The sequence below is a fragment of the Narcine bancroftii genome, chromosome 3 (assembly GCF_036971445.1).
Source record: "Narcine bancroftii isolate sNarBan1 chromosome 3, sNarBan1.hap1, whole genome shotgun sequence".
Lineage (NCBI taxonomy): Eukaryota > Metazoa > Chordata > Chondrichthyes > Torpediniformes > Narcinidae > Narcine > Narcine bancroftii.
In genome coordinates, this window is record NC_091471.1 from 320,959,971 (window position 1) to 320,974,578 (window position 14,608).

General features: G+C 43.5%; 1 protein-coding gene across 7 annotated transcripts in view; it reads left to right on the forward strand.

Moving 5' to 3' along the window:
* The window catches only part of arhgap17a (Rho GTPase activating protein 17a), a 210,243-nt gene that overhangs the window by 114,159 nt on the left and 81,476 nt on the right, over nt 1–14,608 (forward strand). For all 7 annotated transcript variants that reach the window (XM_069928969.1, XM_069928976.1, XM_069928970.1 and 4 more), the window contains exons 5-7: nt 6,169–6,280; nt 7,483–7,559; nt 8,014–8,131. In XM_069928969.1, the coding sequence (XP_069785070.1) occupies nt 6,169–6,280; nt 7,483–7,559; nt 8,014–8,131 (307 nt within the window). The remainder of the gene's footprint in view (nt 1–6,168; nt 6,281–7,482; nt 7,560–8,013; nt 8,132–14,608) is intronic.

The following is a 14,608-nucleotide window of genomic DNA, read 5'->3' on the forward strand; positions in this document are numbered from 1 at the left end:
TCAAAACGGAGCTGCATCGGGTCGAAGTTCTGGAGAGGGGCCTTTGTGTGTCTGTACACTTTGGTGTGTTGGAAGTCCAAGCAAGTCTTAGCCTACAGGGTTACATCGTGGCAGAGGCACGACCGTGGACCTTATGGAAGGATGTAACAGGCTGTGAATTTGGTCGAACACCTGCTGTTGCCAGGTCATGGGTAGGTTGGGTCTGGGGAAGCCTGTGGACATTTTGCACAGTAAAGTCGGGCTCCCCGGTGAAGGACAGAAATTGCTAACCTTCAGGCAGTGATGACGGTCCAGTAGGCCTGGACGCCCACATCCTCCACTTGGTCTTTGGCCAGTTGAGGAACAGCAAGTCTTCCTGAGGTAGCGGAGATGGCTGGTCTGGACCGTGTGTTGGCCACCTCATTGGACTTGCCTGCGACATGGGGGATGTCTGTTGTATACTCTGAAATGTAGGAGGGGTGTCGTTGTTGCCTCGCTAACCATGCTGAGTGCATGGGTGAGTGGATTTCTGGTCTGTGTAGGCGATGAAGACCCTTCTAATATGTACTGGAAATGTATTGCCAGGTACAGGGCCAACAGCTCACGGTCAAATGCACTGTAGTTGAGTTCTGGTATCTGGAGATGTTTGCTGAAGAAGGCCGGGGGCGCCACTGTTCCTCGACCCACTGCTCCTGTCGAAGGCGTCTGTTGTAAGGGGCAGGGGAAGGAAGATTCTGGATGAGCCAAAGATATGGCTTTCGCTCGTGCTGCTTTGATTGCCTGGAATGCTTCAATAGTTTCGCGTGTCCACTGCAGCGCCTTGTTGTCGAGTTTGATGAGGTTGAATAGGGGTTGCATGAGGGTGGCCACTCCCAGGAGGAAACTACGATAAAAGTTTACCATCCCTAGGAATTTTGATTGTGTTCGGCTTGGGGAAACGTTGAATGGCTTTTTACCTTATCTGGCAGTGGTCGAAAAGGCGAGTCAGGTGTGTCCTGTGCATGCTGACATCGAGGCTGGCGATGAGAATGTCATCCACATAGACAAAGAAGAAATAGAGGTCCCTGCCAACCACGTCCATGAGATGTTGAAGCATCTTGGCTGCGGTCTTTAGTCCAAAAGGCATCTGAAGGAACTTGAAAAGGCTGAAAGGTGTAATACGGGCTGTTTTCGTTGAGGTGCACTAGAATTTGATGGTACCCTTTGGTGAGGTCCCCCTTTGAAAAATCTAGCACCATCTATCTCTGGGACGATGACATTGTTGAGTCGTCTATAGTTGCCACACGGATGCCAACCGCCGGAGTTCTTCTGGACCATGTGCAGCGGGGACACGCAGGATTGTTTGAATGGTTGACGATATCCAACTCCTCCATGGCAGCAAACTCAGTCTTGGCATGGAGGAGTTTGTCTTGCAGGAGGCGCCATGCCTGTGCGTACACTGGGGGCCAGGTGTTCTCGATGTGGTGTCCACGCCATGTGCTGGTTTAGCGCCATGGAAGTTGGGCAGCAACAGTGACGGGCACTTGGTCAGTAGGCGGGCGTATTCATCATGGTCCAGAGTATGGATTCCTAACGGTGGAAAGGAACGTTGCTGTAGAATAAGAGGGTGTGAATGGAACGTGGTAGCGTAGACCAAATGGCATCTGTTCATGTCCATCAGGAGCTCATGTGCCTGGAGGAAATCGGCTCCAAGTAGGGCTTATCCCACAGACACAATCGTACACTTCAGTGGAAAACCGTGTCTGCGGCATGGATCATGACCAGACGGGTGCCGAATGGAGGACCCGTTGGCTGTCTGTAGGGCCCTTGGAATTGTGCTTGAGTTCAAAATACATTGGCAGAACGAGACTTATCTCTGCGCCTGTGTCGACTAGGAAATCCCTTTTTGTTCATTGGTCCCTGAGGGAGAGTAGGCCTTTATGTGTGCCAACCACCAAGGCCACTGTCGGTGGCCAGCCTGTCCATTTCCCACCACCACGCTTGACTTGGCGTTAGGGTATGGGCATGGAGGGACGCACTGTTGGGCATTTCAGCTCCAACTGTGGTGGTAGTAACAGTAATCACTCTGTTTGAGCTCTCGTTATATTGTGGTTCGGTCGCAGCTACTGCTTGGGGGGCCCAATGGAGGGGCTGAAGTAATGCTGCCGACGGCGTAGATTTGTTGCACATGTATCAAGCTCTTTTGAGGGGTGTGGAAAAGTCTCCTTCTTTGGCTACTAGGTGCGAGGCACTGAGCCAGGTTGGATATTGCCGAGGAAACATGCACCGGTAGCTTGGAGAGGAACAAGACCTCGAACAAGAAACAGTTTGTGTGTCCGTCTTCTAAGGTCACCATTTTGTGCATGAGCTCGGTGGGGTTCCTATTGCCCAGGTCATTGATATTCAGGATGTGGACGGTGCACTCGTGCTGGCTGAGTTCCAGGGAATCAAGGAGGTACAAACATGTGGCGCACCTACGACAACTATTAGCTCGACTGGCACAGTTCGGTCTCACCATCAACCCTGCAAAGTGCGCGTTCGGCCGTGAGGAGATTGATTTCTTGGGCCACCGCTTCACCAAATATGATACGGAGCCACTCCCGGATAAGGTAGAGGCCATCCGCCAGTTCCCAAGGCCATCCACTCTCAAAGGCCTTCAGGAGTTTGTGGGAATGGTGAACTTTTACAATAGATTCATCCCTGCGGAAGCCGCCTTCATGCACCCCCTCTTCAACTTGCCTCCACCAGAGACCAGAGCGTGTTGCTTGCTACCAGGATGTTGTTGATGTAAATGAAAAAAAAATGGTAGGTCTCGTCCTACCGCGTCCATCAACCTCTGGAATGTCTGTGTGGCGTTCTTCAGGCCAAACGGCATCCTCAGGAACTCAAAGGCCAAATGGAGTGATGGTGGCCGTCTTTTGGACATCGTCTGGGTGGACCGGGATCTGATGATACCCCCGGATCAAGTCAACTTTGGAGAACAAGTAGGCACTGTGGAGGTTGGCCGTGAAGTCCTGAATGCGAGACACTGGGTAGTGGTCCGGAACCGTAGCCTCGTTCAAACGACAGTAGTCGCCACAGAGTTGCCAACTGCCATTGGTTTTAGGCACCATGTGGAGGGGTGAAGCCCACGGGCCATCAGACCTATGGACGATGCCCAGCTTCTCCATGCGACTAAACTCTGTGGTCAATGTGAGTTTGTCCGGCGCCAGCTGGCGGATCGCGGTGTGTCGTAGTTGTGTGGAGGTGAATTTCAGGCGCCGAGTGGTTAGATAGTTGGAAAACAGGCAGGTGTAGTGCTCACCTGAGATCTCCACAGCGGCTAGGTGGGTGGCTGGCTCATCAGATGTTCCAAGGGGTACCGTCTGAAAGGTCTCTGCGTGGACCAGACACCTGCACGCAGGTCCACCAGTAATAAGTGCGCCTGAAGGAAATCTGTGCCCAGCAAGGGTTTGTCCACTGCCGGCATTCACTGCCACTGAAAGTCTGTCTCCCCAAAACCCAGGGCTATGCGCTTCTGGCCAAAGGTCCAGATGGTCAAGTTGTTGGCCGCTCGTAGGGTTGGGCTGTGTGGTTTCGTGTACGTTTGCAGGGAAGTTGATGGAATGACGCTTATCTCAGCTCCTGTATCAACAGGGAACCTGTGGCCTGAGATGCTGCCCACAAATGAAGCAGACTGTTCTGTCAGCTCGCCGTCGCGGACACTAATGGTGGCTACGAGCTGGCCCGGGCCCAACCACCCTGAAATGAGCAGGGTTGCTGACATTTTCGTGCCTTGGCAACCCAATGTTGTGGGGGCTTGGCTCAGGCAGTTGGTGCGGCACTCTGATGGAGTCCTGATGGACACGTGCTGAGGCCTGGTCACTCGGTTGACCGTATTGGGGGTCTCCCGTTTGGTGCAGTAGAGGACATCGGCCTTCGCTGCGACTTTACATGGGTTACTGAAATCAGCATCCATGAGCAAGAGCCTGATGTCCTCTGGTATTTGTTCCAGGAAGGCTTGCTCAAACATGAGGCAGGGTTAGGCCTTTTGCCAACATAAGCATTTCGTCCATGTGCGAATGGTGTCCTGTCCACCAGGCCGTATAGGTGCAGGAATCTAGTCGGAAAAGGCCATATGTGCTAATAAGGAGGTTTTTTAAAGCCATATATTTACCCTCTTCCGTCTAGGCTTGGATGAGGTTGTCTACATGGGCAGTGGTCTCCTGGTTAAGAGAGCTAATGACATACAAATACCTCATTGAATCAGAAATGATTTCTTAATCTGGAACTGGGCCTCGGCTTGGCCGAACCAAATGTAATGCTACAGCGCCTACTGCTGCGGGGTCCATCTTGTTGAGTTTTCAGGGCGTGGAGACTCGTCAGGGTCACCACTATAGCGAGAGAGCAGCTGTACAGACTGGAGATGCAGGCTGCTAGCTCGGGTGTCACAATGGAATGTTTATTTAAAACTCACATGCTTGCTTTGCAGGCTGAGAGTCAGAGCGCGCATACGTCCCGCTGCTTGCATCACGCTGACGCAAGTGCGCACTCCAACCTCCGGCCTGGACCGGAAGAGATGGATGTGCACTGTCATCTTTGCCGCTGCTGCCCCGCTGACCGTGCGTAACAAGTGGGTCCAGTTCGTCCTGGCACACCTGTGCGTCACCACAACAGCAGTATTGTGCATTACAAGAATTGTGATGAATGGCATTTCTGTAAATACGTTTAAAAATTAATACATTAGTGCATTATCTGTGACTTGCTCAGCTTTCATGCAACTCCAGCTGCTTAATACAGTCTTTTAGGAGCTGGAGTTGAGATGATCAGATTCCATGAATTCCCACATCCTCCAGGAATATTTTACTGCCATATCCCCTACACTGGACTGTGGGGAACCGAGGCCAAATCAGCAATAACAAAAGAAAAACACCCTCTTATTTGCTGCTTTGGCCTCAGCGTCTTCTCGGCAAAGTCTCATGAGTCAAAACCTCAACTCCATACTCCACATCTGGCCCACTCACATGATGGCAACTCCGCTTGTATCTCACACCAACTTAAACAGGCCTGTTCCCTCATTCCCAGTTCCTCCACTTAAGCCCCTTCCCTTCATTGGCTTTAGCAGTGGATAAACTTAAACAAGCACCCTCCTGTTCTTCTCATTCCAAGTCCTGCTCTTGCGGTTCCCGACGAGAAACAAACAAGACCTACCTTTTCTGATGCTTTTTAAAAACTCCTCATTTCCAGTCCCACTTTCGCAGTTCCCAACGAGAAACGAGTCTTCTGTTGTGGAATTGTATAATATAGTGGATTTCCATCAGTATTTGATTGTAGTGTTTCCAAACTAATTCACACTTAGGATATTGCATTCAGTTCTGGTGGCCTCATGTCAGGAAGTATGTAGATGCTTTACAGAGGGTGCAGAGGAAATTTACCAGGATGTTTTCTGAATTGAAGATCATGTCATATGAAGCAAGTTGAAGAGAAACATCTGCAATGCACAAAAATGCTTGAGAAACTCAGCGGACCAAGCAGGTGCCTGAATAAAAATGCAATGGGAAGAAAGGAGAGCAGGGAGAAAGGTGGAGGGAGAGGAGTGCATGATCTCTGATAAAGCAAGGAGCTCTCCTTTCCTTGGAATGACAGAGGATGAGAAGTGACTTGATAAAGATATACAAGATGACGAGGATCTTAGATGGAGTTGACAGCCAGTACACTTATTCTGGGAGAAATATAACAAATACCATCCGTTTGAGATGAGTGGAGGAATTTTTTATGCAGAGAATGATGGATGCCTGGAATGCTGTTCCAGGTCACAGGTGATGGAGGTCGATTCAATGGGAACATATGGATAGTATAAAATTCGAGGGTTATGCATGTGAGGTAGAGAAGGATTAGGTCATTGTGGAATTGGTTTATATAGGTCAGCACATCAGGGGCTGAAGGGTCTGGACTATTGCTGTAAAGTTAGAGGTTCCATAATTTTCTGCTTGTCTCCTTTGTACTAATGTATCTGTGTGGTTTTTTTGGGGTCAGATGTAACAAACCATAAGCTGTGACTTCAGTCAAACCTAAATTTTCTTTCTTCATATTTTCAGCAGCTTTTTAACTTCCAACCCAGTTTCTTTTGTATTGGGAAGTTCTCCAATATTTTTCTTCAGATATTTGAGTCTTTTTATTTGGGTTCCTCAGTAATAATTTGTAATCATTTATAAATGTGTTTGGTCACAGGAAGTTGCTGGACACATGTAGTGAAGCAGAGAATAAATTGGCAATTGAACTTGCCTGCTATGAGTCACAGATTGAGAAAGATATTCTTGATCCTTTCAGCCACATCGCAGAGGTGAGTAAGAAAGAAATGGCTGCATATTGTCCTTGTCTCCTTGTATAGAGGGATTAAAATTTAGATATAGCATGGTAAGGTAGAAACTCACGTGAATAGGGTGGTGAAGAAGGCTTTTAGTATGCTGGCCTTTATCAATCATTGCATGGAATATAGGAGTTGGGAGGTGATGTTGAGATTGTATAAAACGTTGGTGCGGCCTAATTTGGAGTTCTGTGTGCAGTTCTGGTCGCCTAATTATAGGAAGGATATAAACAGAGTGGAGAGAGTGCAGAGAAGGTTTACCAGAATGTTACCTGGGTTTAAGCATCGAGAGTATAGGGAGAGATTGGACAGATTAGGTCTTTATTCTTTGGAGCGTAGAAGGTTGAGAGGGGATTTGATAGAAGTATTTAAGATTATGAAAGGGATAGACAGAGTGGATGTGGATAGACTATTTCCGTTAAGAGGAGGAAAGATTAAAACAAGAGGACATGAGTTAAGAATTAAGGGGCAGATGTTTAGAGGTAACATGAGGGAGAACTTCTTTACTCAGAGAGTGGTAGCCGTGTGGAATGATCTTCCGGGAGAAATAGTGGCGGCGGAGTCAATTGTATTATTTAAGAAAAGGTTGGACAGGTATATGGATGAGAAGAAGATGGAGGGTTATGGGCATTGTGCAGGGAGGTGGGACTAGAAAGGGGTGTTTGGTTCGGTGCGGACTAGAAGGGCCTAATGGCCTGTTTCCGTGCTGTAATTGTTATGTTATATGTTATAACAGGCTCTTCCAGCTCACGAGCCCATACCCTCCAAATACACCAATTTGGAAGGTGGGAGGAAACCTGAACACTCAGAGGAACCCCTTGCAAATATATGGAGAAGGTACAAACTCCTTACAGGCAGTGCTAGATTGGACCCAGGTTGCTGGTCCTGTGATGGCATTGTTCTAACCAGTATGCTGACTGTGCTGCTCAGGTTCCAGCTTCCTCATTATAACTCACAGCCTTGGGGTACTCTTCCACTTTCCTGAAGCTCCCAACTCCTACAATGTATCCATGGGCTGCCTTGACACCTGAATCCAAAACTTTCCGATCCGGAGTTAAATATGTTCTTCAGCTGCTCATAGTTGGTCCAGGCAGAACTCATTTTGGAATTGTATTAGAAGCCTGTTACCCTGCAACTATCTTTTATTAATACTATTTGATTTTGAATTCTTTTTAAAGATGGAGATTCCTAATATTCAAAAGCAGAGGAAACAGTTGGCTAAACTAGTACTAGATTGGGACTCGGCAAAAATGCGGTAAGAGGTTTAATATATGTACAGTACTTTGAGCAAACCATACAATTATCACTTCCAAATCCATGATCAACAATGAAGTATGTAGGGAAACCAGGTTCTGGTTTGCAAGTAGAGTGGTAGCCAGTTGTGGTGTGTTTTCCCATATGCCCATCAATAACTGATAACGTGTTGATTGTTCAAACAGAAAGGAAGGTTATTTTAATAATAGGTTATCTTTGAAGGGATTTGTACAAGGTTTTAACGGAACCATGTTTGAATTGGTTCCAAGGAATGCTTAGGGTAATTTTGGGCTTCAGGGAACTGGGAGCAAGTTTGCATCTGAGGTTGAAGAAAGGCATGTACTGGATGAATTTTAACCACGTGTCTGTTGAGTTGCTTGATGTGGGGCTTGGTTTCAGTTTGGAACCTGAAGTTTATCGTTTGGAATTTGAATGTATGGTCTGGTTTATTTCAGGTATAATCAAGCACACAAAGCCTCATTTTCAGGAGCTAATTTCCAGGCAGTGGCAGCAAAGGTTGACTCCCTCAGGGAGGAAATGGATGAAGCTGGCAACAAGGTGGAGCTGTGCAAGGTAGGTTTATGTGGCAGTCCCAATGCAGAAACAAGATGAAGCATTTGGACGATCACTTGTTTCCAACATGCTTCTGATTACATTTGATTACTTGATGCTCACACTCAACTGATGTTGTTCTTTTTAATTGAGCATTGCAGCAGTTCCTAGAGTTTGTTACTTCCATTTTGGCAAAAAACTGGATGACCTGTGTGGGCATTTTGTTTTATTCATTAGAGTTCAGGGCTTCACTGGTCAGCATAATGATGGTTGGAAGGAGAGTAAGGTGGGGTGGGGGTGGGGTTCACGTGATGTAGTAGGGGACAGGATGCAGAAACCTGACCCTCTGGGAAATCATTTAGATAAGAGCAATAACAAAATTAGATAAGAAAACTAAGAATATAAGATTGTCAAAAATCTGAAGGATTTGTGAAAGATCTCGATGGAAGGGTTAAATTTATGGAAGATGTAAAGGATAAAGTGGCAAAGATAGAACTTGATTCAGGTGCATGGACAATTGACAGGAAGAAAGTAATTGAAAAATTTGGTCACATTAGAAAATTTTAGTGGAAGAAATAATATTAAGACTCTTGGTTTCCCAGAAGGCATGGAAGGTCAAGATCCTGTAAAATATTTTCAAGATTGGACATGAAGTTCTGGGGCAGAATAAATTTTCTTCACCAACTGAAATTGAAAGGGCTCAAGGAGCCTTGGTCCCAAGACCAACACTGGACCTTGTTCTGTATTGATTAAGTGTCTCACATATTGAGGCAGAGAGATGATATTAAATTTGGCAGCAGAGGGAGCTAAAGCCAGGGATGCACCGCTTGAGATTAATGGAAGAGCTTTTCTATCTGGATATAAGTGCTCCCTTATTGAAGCAGAGAAGGGAATTCAACCTGATTTTAAAAAGTTCCCTATGCCAGAAAGTTTGCATTACATCATCCTGCCATGTTGAAGATTTATTTTGCCCGATGGATGGAAAAAATTCTTCACAAATTGACCCAAGCAGAAGAAGTTATCTGATTTGATTTTGACACACAACATATGACCTGGTGTCATGACATCTGGAGTGCTAACGACCTCATGACATAGCTACGCTGAGTAGGCCAGGGCTTCTCAGTGGACCTACAGGTTCTGCTGAGTCACTATGCCTTGTGGCTATAGTGGCTAACTGCCAGTAGATAGGAGGTTGTTGAGTCTAGCTGTTACAAGATAGGAGCTGTTACCGCTGGTTCTGCCCGCTCCCTCCAAGTGTTTTGCTACACAGCTCCCCCCACCCCCCAACAGAACCAGCGGTAAGTGACCGACTACCTCAGCAGTTCTGAATTAGTGCGGACGTTCCGCCATAGAACCGAGCAGGGAGAGCAAAACCGACTTGCCATTCGTGATGCCGTGCCGGAGCATCGTGTATGCAGGTTGCTGGGGGAAGAAGTGATATGTACCGTACATCCTAACAGGGCTCAATCAAGTAGAAAACCACAGAGAATTATTGACAACACGAATAAATACAGTAGGAATCATGTGAGACACTTAACATGTGCAAAAGGTAATCACAGACAGATGAAAAAAGTCAAATTGATTTCAGATAATTACAGTTAAGGCACATGAGAAATCCAGAACAGTATCAAACACTTGAGACGCATTACCAAAACTGAAAGTTGATACTGTAAGCAGGTTGATGGTAATTGTGAGAGTCTGTAGTGCTGATCTCAAAGTCTGGTAGGAAAGAGTTAACTGTAGAAAGTTAAATAGCAGCTAAAGTCTTCAATGACACACAGGAGCTGGTAGGTAAATGCTCTGCAGAGCGACTGTCCACTGCTGCTGGAAGTTTGCTGGCTGGCTGCTGGGCCGGTAAACTGTGCTTTGCTGAGCAGTGCTGCGCTGGGACTGAAAAACCTGTACTGGTTGGCAGTAAAAGCCCTCAGTAGCATCAACAACTGGCAGCATTGTACTGAGCAAGTGACTGAAAACCTATTACGATCTGGCTTGTCAGCAGGAACAGGTCTAAGTGGGCATCATTGGCAGGTGGCTTTTTTTTTTAAACTTTATTTAAGATTTTATAACATGAATAACATATAGGATTACATTTAAAAAAAATTAAGAATAAAATAATAAAATTACAATACAGTATCCGTAATGTAAATAAACTATACCCTCCCCAATAATTATTACACATTAATAACCCAACTCAAATTAGTCCAACCCCCCCTTCCCCCCCAAAATAAAGAGTGAAGAATTAATAAAGTTAATAATATATGTGAGAAAAAAACCCCACTTACAAAAAAAAACAAAAACATAAGCGATTAAAATACTAACAAAAAGAAAAGTAATTAATACTAAAATATCAGACTTAAAAAACATATTTAAATCAAACTTAAATGCATATATTTAACAAACGGAGTTAAGATGAAACATATATTTAACTCAAACTTAATATAAAAAATTAGTAAAGTTAGTAACATTATCTATCAAAAATTCTTAAACAATAATCAATTCTTAAAAAAAAATTGTAGCATGAAAAAAAAACTTTCTCTATAGAGATAAACCTTCACCAAATATCAACTAACTTCACATCTATCATCATATTAGTCACATAAACCACCATCTTAAAACAAAATTCAAACCTCATTAAGCATTGTACAATTCAATTTTAGTACTCTTCCACCATTTTTCCCTTTTACTCTTAAATAGTTATCCAATAAAAGATCCAATACCACATTTAAGTATCCCCAATCAATACGTTAAAATTCAGATATCCGAATAATAAAAACACATCTACAACGAAATCTATATCTTCAACAAATGGAGCATAAACCACAAACAAAATTCAAGCCTCATTAAAAATTGTACAATTCAATTTATAACTTTCACCATTATTCCCTTCGTTCTATAACTAAAATAGCAAAATAATATACACCAGAATTACCACTCCTTTCACCTTAAAGTTAAAGAAAAAATATATTTAAAAAAACTTATCCATCCCATTCACATTTAAATTTCAGATATTCCTTATCTACTGAATAAACTTTACAAAAAAAACCACATCAATTTTTAGATTTTTAAACAATCAAATATTTTCTTATGCTTTTTTTTTATATTTAAAAAAAACCCTTCACTCTTTAATCTAATAATACAAAAAAAGGAAAAAAAATATATATTTAAAAAAACTTATCCATCCCATTCACATTTAAATTTCAGATATTCCTTATCTACTGAATAAACTTTACAAAAAAAACCACATCAATTTTTAGATTTTTAAACAATCAAATACTTTCTTATGCTTTTTTTTATATTTAAAAAAAACCCTTCACTCTTTAATCTAATAATACAAAAAAAGAAAAAAAAATATATTTAAAAAAACTTATCCATCCCATTCACATTTAAATTTCAGATATTCCTTATCTACTGAATAAACTTTACAAAAAAAACCACATCAATTTTTAGATTTTTAAACAATCAAATACTTTCTTATGCTTTTTTTTATATTTAAAAAAAACCCTTCACTCTTTAATCTAATAATACAAAAAAAAAGGAAAACAAAAACGGGTAGGAGGTTAAAAATACCCCCTCCTGTCTAAACCACGCAATGCGGTAACTCCCAAAAAAAATGGGTGTGAGATAACTAACAAGTAGCAGATGACTTTCAGGAAATAGTGCCTATCCAGTTCTCTCCCCCAACTCTCACTTCATCTTAAACTAACATCATCATTACTTAATATCCCTTTTTTTTAAAAAAAACATTAGAAAAAAAAAGACAACTCTTCTTTTAATCAGCTCGAACTGCCGAGTCACCATTACAACCATTCCTTCTTGGAGCACGGCTCTTTTCTTCCATCTCTTGTCTCCTTAGAGATCGCGGCGGACTATGTCTCTGTTGAAACTGAGTAATTGGCAGCTCTTGAGCAAATGCTATAGCTTCCTTTGGAGAAACAAAGAACTTTGATTGGCAACCATCTTGAAAACCTTCAAAACAGCTGGATATCTAAAGGTTGCCTTGTAACCTTTCTTCCACAACAACTCTTTAGCAGGATTGAATTCCCGTCGTTGGAACATAACTTCTTGACTCAAATCCGCATAGAAGAAAACTCGATTATTTTGAATCATCAAGGGTGATTTTCTCTGTTGTGCATTTCTTATAGCCACTAGTAAAATTATTTCTCTGTCGTAATAATTCAAGCAACGAACCAAAACAGGTCTTGGACTTTGACCTGAAATAGGTCTTCTACGCAAGGCTTTGTGAGCATGTTCCAGTATTCAACCTTCCGGGAAATGTTCTTGACCCAACATCTGCGAAATCCATTCAGTAAAAAATTTTTTTGGGTCTGGTCCCTCCATACCTTCCGGCAAACCAATAATCTTTATATTGTTCCGTCTGGATTGGTTTTCCAAATAATCAATCTTTTTCACCAAATTTTTATTTTGAGTTTGTAAGTCTTCGACCATTTTGGTCACATCAAAAACTTGATCCCGTATTTCATCTATATCTTCTTTACACGAGTTAAATTTATCTCTCACTTCAAGCTTAAAAGCTCCAAACTCAGCCATCTGTTGAGAATGTATTTTCACCAAAGTATTAAACCTATTACCAAGTTCAGTCATAATCTTGAATAATCCCTGCATTGTATAAGATAATTTAGATTCAAGATTCACAAAAATCTTTTCAATTGGAAGAGATTTTGGCTCAACAGATTCCTGCTTCTTCTCCAAAGAATCTTCTATTCCTTCCTTCATTCTGGTTGCCTTCCTTGTAGTATGTCTGCATGTGGAAACCCCAGCCACAGCCTCTTCAGCAATGACTGGAGGACGCTGGCCGGGGTTTTCCCCAGTCCATAATGTATTAAATTCTCCCAGTACATCAAGTTGTATAGATTTTTGTATCTCAAGAGATGCATTTTGCAGCGCCACCTCTACAGCTGAGTAACTCTTTGTTCTAAAGGCTGTTTGGCGCCCTCTTTAGGGGGCTCTACCGATGTAACATAGAGCTCTACATCCGAACACTGTACCTCTCTCCTGGGATCCATTTCACGCTGAGTCTTTCCTGTAAGTAGGCTCCAAAACTTGAACTTTTGGAAAATGTAGTTTTTTGATGATCTGTTGTCGTTTTTTTTTTGCTCTTTTCCACCAATTGTACCATGATAAGTTAAATTAACAGCACTGAAATTACCTAAACTTTTAAAGAATTTTAACGGGCATTTCTAGACAAAACAATAAGATAGAGTCAGGAGAGGACTGGAAGGCACGTCTGATCCTTACGCCATCTTGCCACGCCCCCGCAGGTGGCTTTTTTTATGCTTTAGTTCACTTTCAGTTTAATACCTGAGTTACAGAATCTTCCATCGGGGTGGCTGGCTGTCCCCTGGGTTGTGTGATATTGCCTCGGGGGAGTAAGCCGTTGTCCCCCGGATCACGGGCTTCTCTCAAAGAGGGGTTGCTGGTCATTCCTGGGTTGGAGGGAGGCTGGTGAAACATAGGGGATGTTCCCTCTGGTCACAGCTGCTGAGATGCAAACCTCCTGAAGTTTGAACAGGCAAGTTTTAAATGTCCATGCTGCTGGCTTCAGACAACTTCATGGTAAACGACCATTTCAGCATAATGGAGTCTGGAGCAACTGAGGCTCTAATGCAATGCTGTGTTATGCAGCCTTTTGATGTCTGCAGACAGTTTAAAATGTTGCTGATAAGCATTCCCCTGACCTTGCAATGCATTGGCCAGACTTGTTACGCAGTTCACGAGACCCACTCCACGTCACCACATTGAGTGAGCAGGTTGTAAAACAGTCTTTCAAGCTTACAGTTACCTTCTACAGCGCCCCTTGCTGTTCGTTCATTCGACTGTGAAGAGCAACTGGCCTCTTGGTAATTTACTTGCTGACCTATGATGTTACACTCATTGATTTGCAGTCATTTGTAGCTACAGTCGACTGGAGTAGTGCAAAGTAGGTTCAGCTGGGTCAGGTAGTCTGTCATTTGTTCCTGGCTCATTGGAGCATTACTGCAAGCAAGCTGCTTATTGCTGTAAGTTATTTGAGCTTGAGCTTGCAGAGGGTCTATCAAGTGTGTCCGTTATTTATTGTTGGCTCATTGGTGTGTTGCTGTAGCAAATTAATTTGATACTTGGCCATTGAGCATGTCTGTTATTTATGGCTGGCTCGTTGACATGTTCATTGTAGATCAGAAGGCTGCGTGTTCAAATCGCGTCAGGGTCACCAATGTGGCGGATGATGTTTGTGCTCATACGCCATCATGTTGAAATAACGAGACCACTCCTGAAGTTGTCAGACAACGAAGAGAGAAGTGTTTATTACAAAGTTATCTGTCCTGATATAGACACATAACATATGACCTGGCGTCATGACTTTTGGAGTGCTAATGACCTCATGATGTAGCTACGTCAGTCGACCTACGGGTGCTGCTGAGTCACTCTGCCTCGTGGCTGTAGTGGCTAGTTTCCAATCGATAGGAGGCTGTTGTGTCTAGCTGCCACAAGACGGGAGCT